This window comes from Galeopterus variegatus, unplaced genomic scaffold (genome assembly GCF_000696425.1).
Source record: "Galeopterus variegatus unplaced genomic scaffold, G_variegatus-3.0.2 Scaffold7033, whole genome shotgun sequence".
NCBI lineage: Eukaryota > Metazoa > Chordata > Mammalia > Dermoptera > Cynocephalidae > Galeopterus > Galeopterus variegatus.
The window spans coordinates 56,879-76,107 of NW_007733144.1; the positions used below are offsets into that span (position 1 = coordinate 56,879).

The window sequence follows — 19,229 nt, forward strand, 5'->3', positions numbered from 1 at the left end:
TTTAGCTCCCTCCAGTAAGTGAGAACATGTGGTATTTCTTTTTCTCTGCCTGACTCGTTTCACTCAGTATTATTCTTTCAAGGTCCATCCATGTTGTTGCAATTGGCAGTATTTCATTCATTTTTATAGCTGAGTAGTATTCCATTGTGTAGATATACCACATTTTCTGTATCCACTCATCCGATGATGGACATTTGGGTTGATTCCAGCTCTTGGCTATTGTGAAGAGTGCTGCGATGAACATTGGGGTACAGGTATACCTTCGACTTGATGATTTCCATTCCTTTGGGTATATTCCCAGCAGTGGGATAGCTGGGTTGTATGGTAGATCTATCTGCAACTGTTTGAGGAATCTCCATACCATTTTCCATAGAGGCTGCACCATTTTGCAGTCCCACCAACAATGTATGAGAGTTCCTTTTTCTCCGCAACCTTGCCAGCATTTATCGTTCAGAGTCTTTTGGATTTTAGGCATCCTAACTGGGGTGAGATGGTATCTGCGTGTGGTTTTGATTTGCATTTCCCGGATGCTGAGTGATGTTGAGCATTTTTTCATATGACTGTTGGCCATTTGTATATCTTCCTTAGAGAATTGCCTACTTAGCTCTTTTGCCCATTTTTTTATTGGGTTGCTTGTTTTTTTCTTGTGAAGTTGTTTAAGTTCCTTGTATATTCTGGATATTAATCCTTTGTCGGATGTATATTTTGCAAATATTTTCTCCCATTCTGTTGGTTGTCTTTTAGCTCTGTTAATTGTTTCTTTTGCTGTGCAGAAGCTTTTTAGTTTGATATAATCCCATTTGTTTATTTTTTCTTTGGTTGCCTGTGCTTTTGGGGTTGTATTCATGAAGTCTGTGTCCAGTCCTATTTGCTGAAGTGTTTCTCTTATGTTTTCTTTAATAAGTTTTATTGTTTCAGGGTGTATATTTAAATCCTTGATCCATTTTTTTTTTCCTTTTTGTCTTTTTTCGTGACTGGTAAAGGGATTGCAACCCTCGGTGTCGCGCCCGTACCGCGACCGGCAACGGGATCGCAACCCTCGGTGTCGTGCCCGTACCGCGCTCAACCAGTGAGCTGACCAGTTTCTATATGGGATCCGAACCCTCGGCGGGAGCGCCGCTGCGCTCTCAAGCGCCGCACTCTACCGAGTGCGCCACCGGGCCAGCCCAATCCTTGATCCATTTTGAGGTGATTTTAGTATATGGTGAGAGGTATGGATCTAGTTTCATTCTCCTGCATATGGATATCCAGTTATCCCAGCACCATTTGCTGAAGAGGCAGTCCCTACCCCAGCGAATAGGCTTGATGCCTTTAGGACGTGGATGTCTTTGAAGGGGCCATTATTCAGCCTATAGGATCGGTAATAATTTGGCATCTCCCGCTTGCCCACCTTGAACTTCACCCACCTCTAACCACCAGGGTGTGTGCAGACCATATCCGTGATGGCCTGCTGACGAGGGCGGTGGGCTTATGGGCTGGTCAGCTCCGGCTCTGCCCGCCCACATCAGCACTTGGAAGTGGTGATGGGCATGTGTCTGTCTCCATCTGTCGACTCTGTAGTTCTAGGATGCGAGGTCCCAAGGACTGGCAGACATCCACCTGGCCCACGCAGGCACCCAACACCTGGAGCTGGGCTGGAGGGCACAGGAGCCTGAGCCAGATTTGAAAGCGGCAAGCCCCTGAGGCTGGCTGGAGCCTGGGCTGATGGCAGAGTCCAGTCAAGGCCATGGGATGGGGAGGGGGTGGGAGGAGGGCGGCCAGCCCCGGGCAGCTGTTCACTTCTCAAGTGATGATAATGCAGCTGGCCCCCAGTGCTTGCCTTGTGCCACCTGCATGCATGGGTTTTGTTCTCCCCTTGCAGCAACCCCCAGGGGGTGGTGCCACTGTCCCAGCTCCCCATGGGACCAGGAAAGGGGACCCCTGACCATTGTCCCAAGAGTTGGTGGCTGAGCTGGAGTCAGGTCTCTGCTCCCTGAGTCCCACTGCTGTTCCGTGCTTCTGGAGAGGCATAGCCAGCCTCTCTCTGCCAGGGAGGAGGGGCTGTCCGGCCTCGCCATTTCCACGGCTGCTGTCTTAGTTCCAGTGCATCCTCACTCTGCTCTCCCTGATCCTCACACCTCCCTGCTGCACCCTGGAGCTCTTCCCCAGCCCGGTTGGGACTCCAGAACAGATGGCCCTTCCAAGAGCCCCACCCACACGCCCCCTTCCTGCAGGCCAGGCCCACCCCATTATCCCGGGGCTTGGGGTCTTTATTCTCAGAGTGGCCCTAATGTCTGGAACGTGTCAGGGAGGGGCTGGGTGATCAGAGGGCCCCCCAGACTGCCTGGCCTGTGCCCACGGCTGTGTGTCTGGGGACCCTGCTGGCCTGGCCATCCCCTCCCCTCATCTGTCCTTGAGGCCTCTCCACTAAGCTTCCTTCCTCTGTGCTATCTTTCCTCGTGTCCCTGGACTTCACAGTCTCTTTCCTCTTGAGCCCCTGGCAGTGCCTTGTTGACGTTTCCTGTCTGGAATTCCTGTCTTGAGATTCATCCCTACCCCTATGTGTGTGTTCCTATAATTTCTCTTTTTTTGCAGCTGGCTGGTACAGGGATCGAACCCTGGACCTTGGTGTTATCAGCACCACGCTCTAACCAAATAGCTAACCAGCCAGCTTCCTCGTAATTTATTATTTTTTCCCAAAGAAAAGGTCTCACATATTTATTATAGAATCAATCTACTTGGGCAGAGCATGAAAACAAAGAATTTCCCCAATAAAATGTGTCCAGATTTTCAGCTCGGTACAGTGAGATGATAGTGACATTGGTCAAGTGGTAAATACATGTGCCATGTCATGAGCTGCTCTTTATAGACCCGGCTTGTTCTTCTCCAGTGTCTCCTCTTGGAGTTGTAGTTGATTTTGTTACCAGTTTTCATCCAAATCCGCTGGAGAATGAGCCGATTTTGCCTTTGCTTCTTGGCCAGTAATTGCTTGATCCTGAAAGTCTTGGGAGAAGACATGGAGAGGAAGGGAGGCCAACATACCCCGATGGTGGAGAAAGGTCCCCTGTAATTTCTTGAAGGTGGGGTCGGCACCCCACAGCCCCCAGGCCAGATGCCACCCTGGCCTGGGTGAGTGTGGCCCACCAGCTCAGAACGGTTTTAAAATTAAATGTTATTTTAAAATTTTATTCATTTTTAATTTAATGTTTTGACATTTATCAGTTTATTATAAAGGCTATCACCAAGGCTGCAGACGAGCAGCCCGTGGAGGAGGTGTACAGGGAGGTGTGGGGGGCGGGAGCTTCTCTGCCACCCTGCAGCACCTCCACGTGTTCACCAACCTGGAAGCTCCTCGTTTATACTTTTTTACACAGCAATAAAAATACATGGGAATTGTGACAGAAACCACATGGCCCACAGAGCTTAAAATATTTACCATCTGGCCTTTTCCGTTCACTCCTGAGGTAAAGCAGTAGTTAATAGAGCCGAGTGTCAGCGCCAGGGTTTGGGTAGCTCCCTGCAGTGTAGGAAATTGAATTTCACGCTATTTTAAAACAGCTTTATTGAAAGAGAATTTATGTACCATATAGTTCACCCATTTAAAGTGTGCAATTTAGTGCTCTTTAGTATATTCACAAAGTTGTGTAATCATCTCCCTACCTAGTTCCAGAACATTCCATAACCACATAAAAAAACTCTATGCCCATCAGCACTCACTCCCCATCCCCTCCCCCAGCCCCTGACAACTGTGAACCCACTTTCTGTCTCTGTGGATTGGCCTGTTCTGGACATTTCATGTACATGGAATCACTCACTACATGGCCTTGTGTGTCTTGTGTCTGTCATTGAGCGTGATGTGTTTAAGGTTCATCCACATGATAGCATGTTTCAGAGCCTCATTGCTTTTCATGGCTGAGCGTTATTCCAGTGTGTGGATGGACCATGCTGTGTTCGTTCATTTATCCGTTGATGGACACCTCGGTTGTTTCTACTTCTTAGAAGTTATAACAGCATTATGCTGTTATGAATATTCACATACAAGTTTTTTGTGTGGATGTATATTTTCATTTCTCTTGGGCGGATGTCTGAGTGGAATTGCTGAGTCACGTGGTAATTCTCTGTTCAACTTTGAGTAAGTGCCCGATTGTTTCCACAGTGGCTGCCCCAGTCCCGCCAGCTGCGTTTGCGGCTCGTCTGCCCCTCCTCGTCTGACCCTTGTTTTGTAGGTGCGTGTGTTTCTCTCAGTCTGCCTGTGGAATAAGGAGCTCTATGAAGTCAGTGGCCTTTTTTTTTTTTTTTTATGTTCTTTGTAGACCAGGATTCAACGTTTTTTCCCCTTTCTTGTTAGATTAAAAAAAATGATGAAATGAAATACTCTGTGAAAGGTTCAGTCAGGGCTGGCTGGTTAGCTCAGTTGGTTAGAGCGTGGTGCTGTTAACACCAAGGTCCAGGGTTCGATCCCTGTACCGGTGCCAGCTGCCAAAAAAAGAAAAATAAGTAAATAACAGAACAATCAAGATAGAATTGCATCAGATAAAAAATAAACCTCCCCTTCGCTGCCTGCTCTCTCTCAGTCCCTCCTGGGGGTCCTGTGGTTAACAGGCCGCCGTGTGTCCTTCTTTCCTCTGCATACACATGGAAACGCGTGTGTGTCGTGGCCACCGCATGCAGTTCTTTAAAGCCAAAAGGTCACATTCCACGTACTGTTCTGCAGCTCGCTCTCTTCACTTAACAAGTCTTCACGAAGGTCTTTCTCATCTGCATGTAAGGAGCCGTCCCTGTTCTTTTTGTGACAGTGTATAATTCCACTGGGTGTGTCATTATTTGTCCCAGTTCTCCTTTGATATGCATGGAGCTGTTTCTGTGCCTGCACTGTTCAGAGAAACCCCGGCAGCTGTTGTCCTGTGTGTCATTCACACCGATATTCACATACCTCTGGGTACAGTCTTGGAAGGGTTGGGAGCCACGCGTGCGAATGGCGCGGGGTGCAGGGAAATTGCTATCCAAGAAGGAAGAGTTCCTGCTCCCCCTCATGGCAGGGTGCTGTCCTGTGTGCCCGGTGTCCCTTGAGGTGCACAGGGCAGGGCTGTGCCCTGAGGAGCAGATGGGGGTGTTGGGGGAGCAGCCCCAGCTCACCCGCATGCCCCCTCTCCCCATAGCGGCCAGTTTGCCATCGTGCGGAAGTGCAGGCAGAAGGGCACGGGGAAGGAGTATGCGGCCAAATTCATTAAGAAGCGCCGCCTGTCATCCAGCCGGCGGGGGGTCAGCCGGGAGGAGATCGAGCGGGAGGTGAACATCCTGCGGGAGATCCGGCACCCCAACATCATCACCCTGCACGACATCTTCGAGAACAAGACGGACGTGGTGCTCATCCTGGAGCTGGTGTCCGGCGGGGAGCTCTTTGACTTTCTGGCTGAGAAGGAGTCGCTGACGGAGGACGAGGCCACCCAGTTCCTCAAGCAGATCCTGGACGGTGTACACTACCTGCACTCCAAGCGCATTGCACACTTCGACCTCAAGGTGTGCCTGCCGGGCCTGGGGCCAGCATGGGGAGGCTGGGGCCAGGAGGAGAGGGTCTTTGAATGCTCCTCCCCAAGGGTTTGGGAATGGGAGGGCTCCAGCTGGGACCTGTGAAGGAGTTGGCAGGGACGACGGAGGTCTTCTCCCACCCACAGCCAGAAAACATCATGCTCCTGGACAAGAACGTGCCCAGCCCGCGGATCAAGCTCATTGACTTTGGCATTGCCCACAAGATCGAGGCAGGGAATGAGTTCAAGAACATCTTTGGCACCCCGGAGTTTGTGGGTAAGGTCCCCCCGGGGGCTGGGGCCTAGGGCTTGGGGAGGTGGGCTCCCCTGCCAGCACAGTGAGAGCTGTGAAGATCTCAATCCAAAGTCCATATCCTTGAGAGCCATGAAGGCAGGGCTCTGCCACTCCCATTGGCCACTGTTTCCCCATGCCTGACCCTTCTGTCTCCCCATCCCCCACAGCTCCTGAAATTGTCAACTATGAGCCCCTGGGCCTGGAGGCGGACATGTGGTGAGTGTTGGGGTTGGGGGTTCCCTTTTCTCAAGAGTGCCCCTCTGTCCCCCAGTCCACCAGAGCCGCAGGCTGGGGACGAAGCTCGTCCTCTTGGGTGTTAGTGTGTTGCTTTGTGTTGCTTCGCCCCCCACGGATTTGTCACCCCTCTTCCCCTGGGTGATGGAGATGCAAAGGAATACTCAAAGCCCATCTCTTCTGAGCAGTGAGAGACCCCGAAGTGGTTAACTTCCCTGGAACCCTCAAGTAAGAGGCAACTGTTCCTCAGGAAATTAACCCCAAATTGGGGTTCTCTTCCTGCATTTATTTTCCAGACCAGGAAGTTACAGGAAGAGAACATAGGTGGGGTTATAGTTTAACAATATAGGCTGGTAACTCTCAGTGAAACAAGCCAGATGACATTCCAGTAAGGCAATTAAGTGGTCCTATCAACACAAGCTTGATCTTAGCAAACATTCCTTCTCCCTTAGCAGTTTTCCAGCAACTTAGATATCAACCAGTAACTCATCTGTCCTTGAGCCAGCAACCTTGCTGTGCCACAATTCTTATCTTGCAACAGAGACTCAATAATCTGAGGAAAATTTCCAGTTCTCCACAAGGTCAATATTTGAAACTGCAAGGCTTTGGAAAACCAAGCCCTGTGAAGTACATATGCTTTATAGTATATTCCACATCTCCCCTGTTTTATTTGTTTAAAAGAAAAAGCAAAAGCTATAGATCAGGTTGGCACAGTTAAGACAAAAAGCATTTTGTTAAAGCAAAGTTGGTATCATTTAGCATGGCAAGTTCTTTTAATTTACTTCAGATGAGGACTGATGATGTCATCGTCTCAGGGCAGCTGCAGCAGCATCACTCGAGGTGCTGTGAATTAGGTGTAATTACCAATTGTTGAAACTTCCAATGGGATTCTGCTCTGCATAATAGTTGATTCTGAGTCCAGAGAGTTTGTTGTTATTAGTTCACCTGTCCAGTACCTTACTGCTTTCAGAGTGTCTAGTCTTATGTAAAATTGTTGATCAATTATGAGTCTTTTGTTTAAGAGCAGGATGTCTCATCCAAGTTACAAACACCCTCTTTAAGGCCAGGAAAATTTAGAGAACTGCTTTTATAGAGAAGACGTTATTTCCCCCTTTATGATCAAGGAATTCCTCATAAAAGCATTGGTGATCAATATCTTAATTTAAAAGGGCCTACTTTTCTTTGTATAAATCTCTCAGTGTTGGGAAGGCTCTTTCCTAGGTGGTGATTGAAAGAAGCATCTCGGCTCACTGTCTTTCAGTGATCTGTCCCACGTCAGGGGGAAAGACGAACAGCAGGATGAAGCAGCAGTTTAGGCCAAATTATGGCAAACATGAAAGAGATCAGCAACTTGGAAATGAGACATGTTATCTTATAAACAAAGTTTTAAATTATATCCTGTTATAAAGAGAGAGGGTTGGGCCGGCCCGTGGCTCACTCGGTAGAGTGCGGTGCTAATAACACCAAGGCCCCGGGTTCGGATCCCACATAGGGATGGCCGGTTCGCTCACTGGCTGAGCGTGGTGCTGACAACACCAAGTTTAGGGTTAAGATCCCCTTACCGGTCATCTTTTAAAAAAAAAAAAAAAAAAAAAAAAAGAAGAGAGAGGGTTAATTTTCATTGAACTTATAAAAATAGCCACATTGTCATAATAATCATAAGAATACTTTAAAGTTATTAAATCTGGGGGAATCAAATAGGGAGAAAGCAAATGCTTTTACTTCTGTTTTAAATGACATTTTACCAAACTGTTGTTAGTTATAGATAGCTTAAGAGAAAGAGAGAGTGTTTTCTTATATTTGGGAAACATTAGGAGAAGCAGCAGTGTTTCAAAATAAGTAAATTGTAAAAACACATAGTTCTTCTTAATTAATTTACCAATTAACTTTTCTTGTTTTGACCTTTGTGAACAATTTCACAGACCCATCAGTTTCTTCATTAAAATTTTGGAACTTAGTTTAAAGCTGTGAACTCAAAGTTTGTTGGAAAACTGTACCTATCAGAGTTTTTTTTTTTTTTTTTTTTATTGCTCCCTCTTTACTTTGCAAGCAAAGACATAAAATCTTTACAAACCCAGTAGGGATAGGGGGACTTTCACACACAAATAGGTAGTAGAAAGAACATAATATCAGTACACGCTCCCAGAGGAAGGACAGTTGGCACTATAATCAATATGTAAAAAAATATTTTTCGGGCCGGCCTGGTGGTGCACTGGAGAGTGCGCCGCTTGGGAGTGCGGCGGCGCTCCCGCCGAGGGTTCGGATCCCACGTGGAGACTGGTTCCTGCTCACTGGCTGAGCGCGGTGCAGGCGCAACACCGAGGGTTGCGATCCCGTTGCCGGTCAGTAAAAAAAGACAAAAAGCGAAAAAAAAAATTTTTTTTTCTTTTCTTTTCTTTTTTTTTTTTTTAATATAAAGATGACCGGTAAGGGGATCTTAACCCTTGACTTGGTGTTGTCAGCACCACGCTCACCCAGTGAGCTAACCGGCCATCCCTATATAGGATCCGAACCCGGGGCCTTGGTGTTATCAGCACCGCACTCTCCCAAGTGAGCCACGGGCCGGCCCCTAAAAAAATATTTTTCTAATGCAAAAAATTACAACAAAATTTTACTTTATGACACTAAATTGTTTCTAATTATTTTCTTCATATGAGATTATCAGTTCGGTGATCTTTACAAAGTGATCATCAAGTGTCCAGCTTGTTTTTTTTTTTTTTTTTTAAAAAGATGACCGGTAAGGGGATCTTAACCCTTGACTTGGTGTTGTCAGCACCACGCTCACCCAGTGAGCGAACCGGCCATCCCTATGTGGGATCCGAACCCGGGGCCTTGGTGTTATCAGCACCGCACTCTACCGAGTGAGCCACGGGCCGGCCCTCCAGCTTGTTTTAAAACCCAAGCATTATCAAAAATCCAGTTTCATCTGAGTATGTTGATAATGGAGACAAACTGATGTTATTTCGCTCACTTTGGAACTTCGGGATGAACTGAGTCAAGCTGAGGATTAGCAGTGTCCTTTCCCAGAAGGCCCCGAATGCCCAGGCCATAACTTGGCTCCTAATAGTCTATAACAGTCACTGCTTAGAGTCCTTACTCTCAAAACTGAGCAGCTCAGCAACCTGATCTCTACTCACAATGGTCAGGAAAGGGAACCTGTTTCAACAGGGACTTAGAACCTCTGCTCTGAACCTTTGAACAAGCTACTTTCAGAGGGACTGACCACATACACGGTCCCCCTTTGACTCTGACCCTTAAAATCAGGAGGTTTGGGGCCGGCCCGTGGCTCACTCGGGAGAGTGTGGTGCTGATAACACCAAGGCCCCGGATATTTAAGAACCTTACAAGATTTTGGAACACATATCCATAACACCTTCAGAACTGACAGTGTTTTTCCCATATAGTCTAATTTACTAAATAAGCCAATTAGTTCTGATACATCTTTTATATATCCTTTGAGAAACTCCAGGGCCCTTGGAATTCCTCAAAGTTAAATTTAAAATGTTGAGCTTTCAGAATTTAAGCCTTTCAGAAAAGGCTTAAAACATTTAGTTGAATAAGATCACAAATTATTACAAAAAGTAAAACCAAAGTGACAGAGGGCTTCAAAGGCAGAGAGCACAATAATTTTACTCTAGGACAAAAATACACTGTACCAGATGCTTTCTTACATAAAAATTATTTTTCTTTCTCTCTAGCCCTTCCAACCATAACCATATCCCACATCCATAGCCTTCTTTAAATCACCTTTTTGCATACTTGTTTCTTTTTTATCAATGTTAAATTGGCCTAATTTGTCTAAAAATTATATATAAAAAGGGGTTTTTTTGTATTTGGTTTTTTTGGTTTGGTGGGGTTTACAACTTAAAAGCCTCTAGCATGGGCCGGCCCGGTGGCGCACTGGATAGTGCGCCCGCTTGGGAAGCGCGGCAGCGCTCCCGTCCGAGGGTTCGGATCCCACGTACAGACCGGCTCCCGCTCACTGGCTGAGCGAGGCGCGGGAGCAATGCCGAGGCTTGCGATCCCGTCGCCGGTCCCCGGTCCGGTACGGGGGCAACACTGAGGGTTGTGATCCGTTGCCGGACACGGAAAAAAGACAAAAAAAAAAAAAAAAAAGCCTCTAGCAAAGACAAATGTAGTCCTGTTTGATTAGTACACCCGAGCAACAATGTGTGTTGATAAGAACATTTTTATACATTCAGGTTAGTAAATAGGTGTCCATTTATCAGAGCAAATTATACAAAGCTCAGTCTGAGTTTTAGCTATATTTACCAAATACATATTTATGGTTTCCTAGCCAAAAACTCGGTGTATTAGATCTATACCCTTATCAGTTAATGCTAACTAGGACCTTTGGGATATTTGGCATAGGTTTCTTTTTGCTAGCCATTTCAGGTCCTGGGTTTCCACGTGGCGTTTGGAGCCATGTGGAGCTTAAGACAGAGGGCGGTATATACATAAAAGAATTGTTTCTCTCAGCATGGTCAGGAGGCATAGCTGAGATAACAAGGAGACATATTGACCTAGAGACAAATTTAGGTAAAAGGTTTGAATCAAATTTTTAAAATGTATTTATCAAAACCTTAGAAAATTTAAGTCACGTGAACTTGAAAAGTATACTTATACTTATTTAATAAGTGCGCATTAATTATACGCCAATTTGGTACCTTGCACATAAAACAATTATACAAACAGACATGAACGTAGAGACATACAGCTTACACACGCACATATGCAGACGTAAACAACAAGAACAAACAAGGATCTTATAGGTTTTGTTCAAGATGCAAAAAAGCTCACTAGTAAAAAGGACGGTCAGGTTTAGATTGTGTTTTTTCAAAAAGACTTATTGGTGAGGCCTCACCCTGCCTTAAAGAAAGCAAGATAACAAGTTTACACTGTAAAGCAAAGTGTGCAAGCCTTTCAAGAAGATGCAGAGAAGACTCTCGTCCTTTAAGAAGAGAGCATAGAATTCTACCATAGGATTTTGTGAAGAAATACATAGATGAGACCAGAAGAGAATTTAGAAGTCTAAGATAACCAAGTGGATGCCAGAAAATTTGAGACCATCTAATTAAACAGGTAGATTTTAGGTTAGTTTTTGTTTCTCAGATGAGTTACTGAGCTCAAGAGCTGAGCCACCAGTCAGAGATGAAACCATTAGACTCTTTGAGGTTTTTAGGAGAAGAGCAGGAGACCCAAAAGGAGTCTGGTTGGCGCCATGGCTGCTTTTCTTCATAAAACTCCAGAGTCTTCAGAGAAAAAGAGTAGCACATGCAGTCAAGAAAAGGACCACTGCTTTTAAGAGAGGAGAGAAGCATTGTGCAGATAAGAAAGAAAAATGTGCTCAAATAATACCAACACTGTAAAGAAATATTAACTTCTTTTACTTTTTTTTTTTTTTTTTTGGTGTTGTCAGCACCATGCTCTCCTGAGTGAGCCACGGGCTGGCCCCAACTTCCTTTACTTTAGATTGTCCAATTTAAGGTTCTCTGTCACTAGCAAAGATTAGGTTTTATCCTTTTCTGGTGACATAAACATGTTTTAGTCTTTTGTTAAGGTCTTGGATAGGTGTCAGGGCGACTTGACATAGATTCCTAGTTGTTAGGTGGGAAGCCTTAATGAGACCCATTGCATAATTAACCAGTGACCAATTTGTTCCCAAATTTTTATGTTAAGCCTCCCTTCCTTGAGGTATCAAGGATGTGGTTGCTTAATATCCACTAACAGTTTTACAAGCTGCCATTCAGTTACTTACAGCCTGCTGCTTTAAGGAGACATTGGAGTTGTAATGTATGTTCAGTCTCCCCTTTCGTTAATGAATTATCCATATTTTAAAAGTAAAGAGAAGGAAAAAATATCTCCAGGGTTGAAAAGATGTACCTTTGACCTGCCACAGGTGTGCAGTTGCTAATCGAAAGCCACCTGTGATTCCCTTACTGGGATGCGTCTCCCTTATTAGGGACTCCCTTGCTGGGATGAATAGGACATCCTTTTCCTCTCCAATGCTTGGCAGGTCAGTCTCTGATCTGTGGAGAACATCCTCACACAGGGCACCCTTTTGTTACTTTGTGTTGCTTCGCCCCCCATGGATTTGTCACCCCTCTTCCCCTGGGTGATGGAGATGCAAAGGATTAGTCAAAGCCCATCTCTTCTGAGCAGTGAGAGACCCCGAAGTGGTTAACTTCCCTGGAACCCTCAAGTAAGAGGCAACTGTTCCTCAGGAAATTAACCCCAAATTGGGGTTCTCTTCCTGCATTTATTTTCCAGACCAGGAAGTTACAGGAAGAGAACATAGGTGGGGTTATAGTTTAACAATATAGGCTGGTAACTCTCAGTGAAACAAGCCAGATGACATTCCAGTAAGGCAATTAAGTGGTCCTATCAACACAAGCTTGATCTTAGCAAACATTCCTTCTCCCTTAGCAGTTTTCCAGCAACTTAGATATCAACCAGTAACTCATCTGTCCTTGAGCCAGCAACCTTGCTGTGCCACAATTCTTATCTTGCAACAGAGACTCAATAGTCTGAGAAAATTTCCAGTCCTCTGCAAGGTCAATATTTGAAACTGCAAGGCTTTGGAAAACCAGGCTCTGTGAAGTACATATGCTTTATAGTATATTCCACATTGGTGTTGTTGGGGCATGCGGAGGACGGACCATTGCATTAGAAGCTGTGGCCTGAGGGCCATCAGGCCCAAAAGCTAAGAGTGGTTTTCACATTAAGAAAAAGTTGTTACAAAGACAAGACAGATGAGTATGTGACAGAGACCATGGTGGCCCACTAAGCCTGAAATGTTTACTCTCTGACCCTTTATAGAAAGAGGCGGCCTGCCACGTCTGGTTGTCTGTGGGGCCACTGTGCTCCCTGCTCTGTCTCCACCCGCCAGCCAGTATGAACTTTGACAGGCAGGTGTAGCTGGAGATGCACAGATACCAAATCCTGAGGCTCTGGGAGCTAGGAAGAGAAAGGGGCTTGGCCAAGGCCATGCGGCGCCCAGGAGGCAGAGCAGGCCCTGTTGTCCTCGGGGGAGGCTGGGCTCTGGACCCCACCACCCTTTAGAGAGGGGAGCCTTGCTGTAGGGGTTGGGTGCGGGCCTGGCGGCCAGGCTGACCCCTCGTCTCTTGTCTCTTTTGCAGGAGCATCGGTGTGATCACCTACATCCTGTGAGTAGCTGGCCAGGGCTGTCCTGCCTTTTGACTGTGGCTGTGTCATGTAGTGGTTGGCTGGACAGGACGGCTACATGCCCAGGGGCTCTCTGTGTTATGCATGTGGACACTGGGTCCCCAGCCCAGGCTCTGACCTGTCCAGGGTGCTCACTGGGTATTGGATGAATGAGTGAGTGAATGAGTGGATGAGTGAATGAATGAGTGGGTGAATGAATGGCTGTCACAGGGACAGTTTTAAAGGCAGAACGACCAGTGCAGGCCCAGCTCCCGGCGCCCATGCGTCCTCCCTTCTTCTCTGGCTGTGAGCCGGCAGCCTGGACTCCCTCTGAACGTGTGGAAGAGGGACCTGACCGCTCAATCTTTGCTTCCAAGGCCACCGTTCTGTCCCTTCCTGAGTCAGCCTCCCAATCGTTATCTTCTTGCTTGTCGAATGGGTGTAGCGATCAGATCCAAAGCCTCCAGGAGATGGGTTTTTAGACATTTTTGTTTGTTTTTTAAGTTTGAGATGACCATAGACTTAGAGAAGAGCTGTAGAAACGGTGTAGACGTCCAGCCTCTCCTGTTCACGTCTTCCCTGAGCACAGGGCATCGCCCTCACTGAGATGTTCGCCTACACTGAGATGTTCTAGGCTAGGAGAAGTGTCAAACTTAATCACGTGTCTTCAGTTTTCCCACTCACGTCTTCATTCTGATCCAGGATCCCACATGACATTTATCATCCCAGCTCAATAAGCGCTTCCAATCCGAGACCGTTCCTCAGTCTGTCCTTGTCCTTCATGACCTTGACTCTGATGAGCCCTGGTCAGGTGTTTTGCAGAAGTTCACCCCAGATGGGGCTGTCTGATGTTCTTGTGGTTGTCGGGTGCTCTGCATCTCTGCGTCTCTGTCCTGGGTCCCATGCAAGGACTGCTATGTCGTCCTCACAGCGTCTGAACATGACGTGTCGTCGCCGTGACGTTAACCTTGATCCCAGGGCAGAACCCGTTAGCAGGCAGGACTCCCCACGGGAAGGTCACTGTTTTCCCTCTGTAGTTACTGAGTGTTTGGGGAGATGCTTTGAGATTATGCATTTACGTAGATATTTTGAGTTTCCAAGGAGATGTGTGTTCGTTCATTTTTGTCCCTATCAGTGACTGGGAGGAGGATGTTTAATGCCTTTTGGTTGGTGGCTAGGGATCATCGGGAGAAGGTTCTAGGGAAGTGCAGATGTGTGGGGTGGCCGGGCACCTACTGTCCTCCTGTCCTTTATGTGTGCTCCATTGTTGGCATGATGGGGTTGGGTGGTGGCCCAGGCCGCGGCACGGTCTTGAGTCCCGTTTCCATCTTCCAGCTTAAGTGGTGCATCCCCGTTCCTGGGTGAGACCAAGCAGGAGACCCTCACCAACATCTCGGCTGTGAACTATGACTTTGACGAGGAATACTTCAGCAACACCAGCGAGCTGGCCAAGGACTTCATCCGCCGGCTGCTGGTCAAAGACCCCAAGTACGAGCACAAGGGCCAGGCACGGGGGCTGTGGGGCAGCCCTGCCACATTGAATGGGGGGTGAGCCCGAGTGGATGTGGCTGTGGTAGGCCCACGCCATGTTTTTAAGACACTTTTAATTTGTTGCCAGTATTTATTTTACAACTTTTTTGGCAGCTGGTACAGGGATCCGAACCCTTGACCTTGGTATTATAAGGCTGTGCACTAACACCTGAGCCAACCAGGCAGCCCTTGTTGCCAGTGTTTAAAATAGTCTCAGGGCTGGCTGGTTAGCTCTGTTGTTCGGAGCACAGTGTTGACGACACCAGGGTCAAGGGTTTGGATCTACATACCGGCCGGCTGCCAAAAAAAAAACAAGGTTTCACATAAAATTCCAGACTACTGTTATGTTTCCCTAGAAAAACCTAGAATTCTGGCAACACTGAGCCCTCCCTCACAGGAGCTCCCAGCCACCGCAGTCCTCCCCAGCTGCCCGGCCCCTCCATGGGTGCCTGAGTTTGCGAGCTCCGGAGGTGTCTGAACAGAATCCCCCAGAAAACACCGAGATGCAGGGTCCCGCCCCATAGCCCCTGGGGTTGGCCAGGCAGAGGCTGGAGCGAGACTTTAGGGGCTTGGGGATTCTGGGGGTTGGGTGCGGGTGGCACACGTGTGACTAATGGGGTTGGGGATCCCTTCCAGGAGGAGAATGACCATCGCCCAGAGCCTGGAACATTCCTGGATCAAGGTGAGGGGTGGGGGCTGCTCCAGGGGCTGCTGCCTTTGCCTTTTCTGTGGGGCCCAAGGGACCAGAGATGTGACAAGTCCTCAGCACCTGGGGAGGTTCCCAGGGCAGTGGGCCTGGGTGGCAGGGGGTCCTCGTGCCATGAGATAGCATGGGAGCCCGAGTCCCTGGTGCTGGGCTGCCGCTGTCTCACTGAGAGAGACCCTGTGTCCAGCAGGGTTGACTCCCATGGAATCTTCTCAGGAAGGGGTCTCTGGGCCAGGGGTTGGCAGGCTTTTCCTCTAGAGGGCCAGAGAGGAAATACTTTTGGCTTTGTGGGCCGGGCGGGAAGGTCACCAAGGCTGATGCTAGGCAGTGCGTGGGGCCGGCTGTGGCCCTTGGCGGGGCCTGCTCCAGGCCTCACCCCCCGTCCCCACGCAGGCCATCCGGAGGCGGAATGTGCGCAGCGAGGACAGTGGCCGGAAGCCCGAGCGGAGGCGCCTGAAGACCACGCGCCTGAAGGAGTACACCATCAAGTCACACTCGAGCATGCCGCCCAACAACACCTATGTCAACTTCGAGCGCTTCTCCAAGGTGCTGGAGGAGGTGGCGGCGGCCGAGGAGGGCCTGCGCGAGCTGGAGCGCAGCCGGCGACTGTGCCACGAGGACGTGGAGGCGCTGACCGCCATCTACGAGGAGAAGGAGGCCTGGTACAGGGGGGAGCATGAGGGCATCGGCCAGGACCTGCGGCGGCTGCGCCAGGAGCTGCACAAGACCGAGGCGCTCAAGCGGCAGGCCCAGGAGGAGGCCAAGGGCGCCCTGCTGGGGGCCAGTGGACTCAAGCGCCGCTTCAGCCGTCTGGAGAACCGCTACGAGGCCCTGGCCAAGCAGGTGGCCTCTGAGATGCGCTTCGTGCAGGACCTGGTGCGGGCCATGGAGCGGGAGAAGCCACAGGGCGTGGAGTGTGGCCTCCGCTAGGTCTGGGCTACACGGGGTGGACTGGTGGGTGGGGACCTGGGCTTGGGAACGCCTCCCTGTAGGGCTTTGGTTTTCCTGTCACTCTCATTGTAGCCTCAGTCAAGCCCCCAGGCTGGGGGCTGAGGTGGGAAGAGCCCTAGGCCAGACCCCACAAGTTCCTGGAGCTCTGTCCTGGGTGGGGTCTGGATCTCCCTGCCCCCGAGGCCACTGTCTGCATGGTCTTGCCTCCCCCTGGATTCAGCCCCTTTCTCCTGTGACATCAGCGACACCTCTGAGGCCTTTCAGGGCAGCATTGCCTCACGCTGTCTATGAGGGGTCGGTACTACCAGGACAGAACTGGACACAGGACACAGTGGCCTCATGCCTTGCCAGATGGTGGGGGTGGCAGCCTTCACACTCAGGGTCTGAGTCAGGAGGCTCTGGGCCCCCATGCCCGGCCAGGCGTGCAGAGCCTGGGGAGGTTTGGTGGGGCTAGGAAGCTCCTCCACGGTCACACAGTCAGTGGTGAGGTGGCCTCTGCGCCCCAAACAGCCTCATCTACAACATTCTTGCACAGCCCTGGGCTGGGCACCTGTGGCACAGCCGAGGAGGTTTTCGTCTGGAGGTGGTATTGGGAGCTGATGGCAGAGGCTTGAGTCTGTGTCCCCTCACATCCTGGGGCAGGCAGGGGGCAGAGAGCGGCTGCTGCCCCACAGGCCTCCCTGGAAGCACCTGCAGCATGCCGTGGAGTGGTCCCGATTGGGCATCCTCCTAACGATGCCCGTGCTCCCAACACACCAAAGCTGCGAGCCGCCCCTCTCAGCACACCGCCTGGCCCTGCCCGCCAGCTGCCTCCAGGGCAGTTCTCGTACCCTCCGCTTCAGGGCTGGGCCAGCACGCCTGGCAGCAGGGCGTGGACGAGCCATCCCCAGGACACCCTGTAGGAGGTCAGTGCACCCCGATGGTCTGGGAGGTGCACATTTGGCATCTCTGCTCCAGAGGGCACCAGGCTCTTGGCACACCAGGCTCAGCTGTCCTGTGACAGACATTCCACTCGGCTCTGCTGGTGTCCTCATGCACGTGGCCAGCAGCCCCTGCTAGGTGGGTGGGCTCTTCTGCGGTTTCCTGGCTCCGGGGGCTGAGCATGGGGTCCTGGTGGGCAGTACTGCTGGGTGCCGCTAGGTGCCACCCCTTGGCCCAGGGGAGGTCTTGGGACAGGTGGGTGCAGGGAGGACTGGGCAGGTGGGGACGTCCTCAGCATGCCCCGCTGCAGCTGCTGGCTGGAGCTCAGCCTGCCATGCCGCTGCCAGGTGAGGCGGGACCTTGGGACCTGGCTGTGGGGCCCAGTAGAGGGGTCTCCAGCTGCTGTTGTGCCCAGGCCCTTGGATGCCCACTGCAAACTCTATTGTAGCGCTTGCGCGCGCCTATGCAATAATGTGCCTGTTGGAAGCCAAAAGAAATAAAATCCAACTTCCCTGACATCAAGGTGTCACCGTGGTTCGATACCCAGCAGGGGCATCAACCCTCGGGCACCAATGCTGAGTCCTGAGGCGTGTGTGTTTATTTTTTTTATTTTTAATTTTTTTAAAAAAGATGACCGATAAAGGGATCTTAACCCTTGGCTGGCACCATGCTGACAACACCAAGTCAAGGGTTAAGATCCCCTTACTTTACTGGTCATTTAAAAAAATAAAGTGTGCAATTAGGTAGTTTTAGCACATTCTCAGTAATACATGTGTGTGGGTGTTCACAGCAGCATGATTCATAGTAGTTAACAGGTGATGTCATCCCACATGTACCTTACTGAACAAATGGACAGACACAGCCCATCCACATGCTGGAACATCACTCAGCCATGAAAAGGAACGAGGCTCTGACAAACGCTGCCACGTGGGTGGACCATGTACACGTCACGCTCAGTGACAGACGCCAGACACAAAAGGCGACACAGTGTGTGACTCCATTTACATGAAATGTCCAGAACAGGCCAATCCACAGAGATGGAAAGTGGATGCGTGGTTGCCAGGGGCTGGGGAAGGGGATGGGGAGCGACTGCTGATGGGGACGGGGTTTCATTTGGGATGATGATAAACTGGAACAAGGTAGTGGCGATGGTTACAACCTTGTGAATGCACTTAACGCCACTGAATTGTGCACCCAGAAATGGTTAGAATGGTGAGATTAGTTATGTGTATTTTACCATAATTAAAAAAGGAAACAATGACAGGCTCCTGGAAGAAGCTGTGTGTGAAGTCACATGTGACAGTCTTCGTCCTGCCGATCTCCAGCCTCCCATCCTCCCTCCATGTTAAATAGGGGGTGGAGGTAAGCCCTGCAGGCAAGCAAGTCACCTTATCGTAAAGGCAGAGCCGCTGGGAGCCCCTGACATCCGCCTTGGGAAAGTGCCGCTCGAGAGATTTTTTGGTGTCCTTTTCAAGTTATGAGCTGGATTTAAATCCTCCCAAAAGACTCAATTCCACCCTAACAGCTCAAACAAATACATATCACTATTTTTGTTTGTTTGTGTTGACAGTTGCCTGGTCTGGGATCTGAACCCTTGACCTTGAATTACAAGGCTGCGTTCTAACCAAGTGAACTAAGCCTTTGTTTTCACTCCGAGATCTATTTAGATGCTCTGGTGATTAATAAAATGACAATACCCCCCCCCCCAAAAAAAGGGGGCTGAAAAGCAATAAATACTTTATCACACTTAACTGGCTGCACACTGGGTTTGCAAGGGAGCAGTCGTTCGTTCAAGTCCATTTTTGTGCTTTGAGTCTAGAATGTGGGCAGAAAGCTCTTTTTGTAAAAGGCCAGATAGACAGTACTTTTGTCATTGGAGGCCAGAATGCTTCTGTTGTGGCTCTCAACCCTGCCATCACAG

General features: G+C 49.3%; 1 protein-coding gene and 1 non-coding gene across 2 annotated transcripts in view; both read left to right on the forward strand.

Annotated features, from left to right (window-relative positions):
• DAPK3 (death-associated protein kinase 3) overlaps positions 1-17,887 on the forward strand; it is a 25,752-nt gene extending 7,865 nt beyond the window's left edge. Inside the window, exons 2-8 of the mRNA XM_008591557.1 lie at positions 5,139-5,499; positions 5,655-5,784; positions 5,970-6,018; positions 13,176-13,202; positions 14,536-14,688; positions 15,367-15,412; positions 15,830-17,887. Of these exons, the coding sequence (XP_008589779.1) occupies positions 5,139-5,499; positions 5,655-5,784; positions 5,970-6,018; positions 13,176-13,202; positions 14,536-14,688; positions 15,367-15,412; positions 15,830-16,366 (1,303 nt within the window). The 3' untranslated portion in view covers positions 16,367-17,887. The remainder of the gene's footprint in view (positions 1-5,138; positions 5,500-5,654; positions 5,785-5,969; positions 6,019-13,175; positions 13,203-14,535; positions 14,689-15,366; positions 15,413-15,829) is intronic.
• On the forward strand, positions 4,380-4,451 carry TRNAN-GUU. Its single transcript has one exon. It is a non-coding gene; the product is annotated as a tRNA-Asn (tRNA).
• Positions 17,888-19,229: the final 1,342 nt, after the last annotated feature.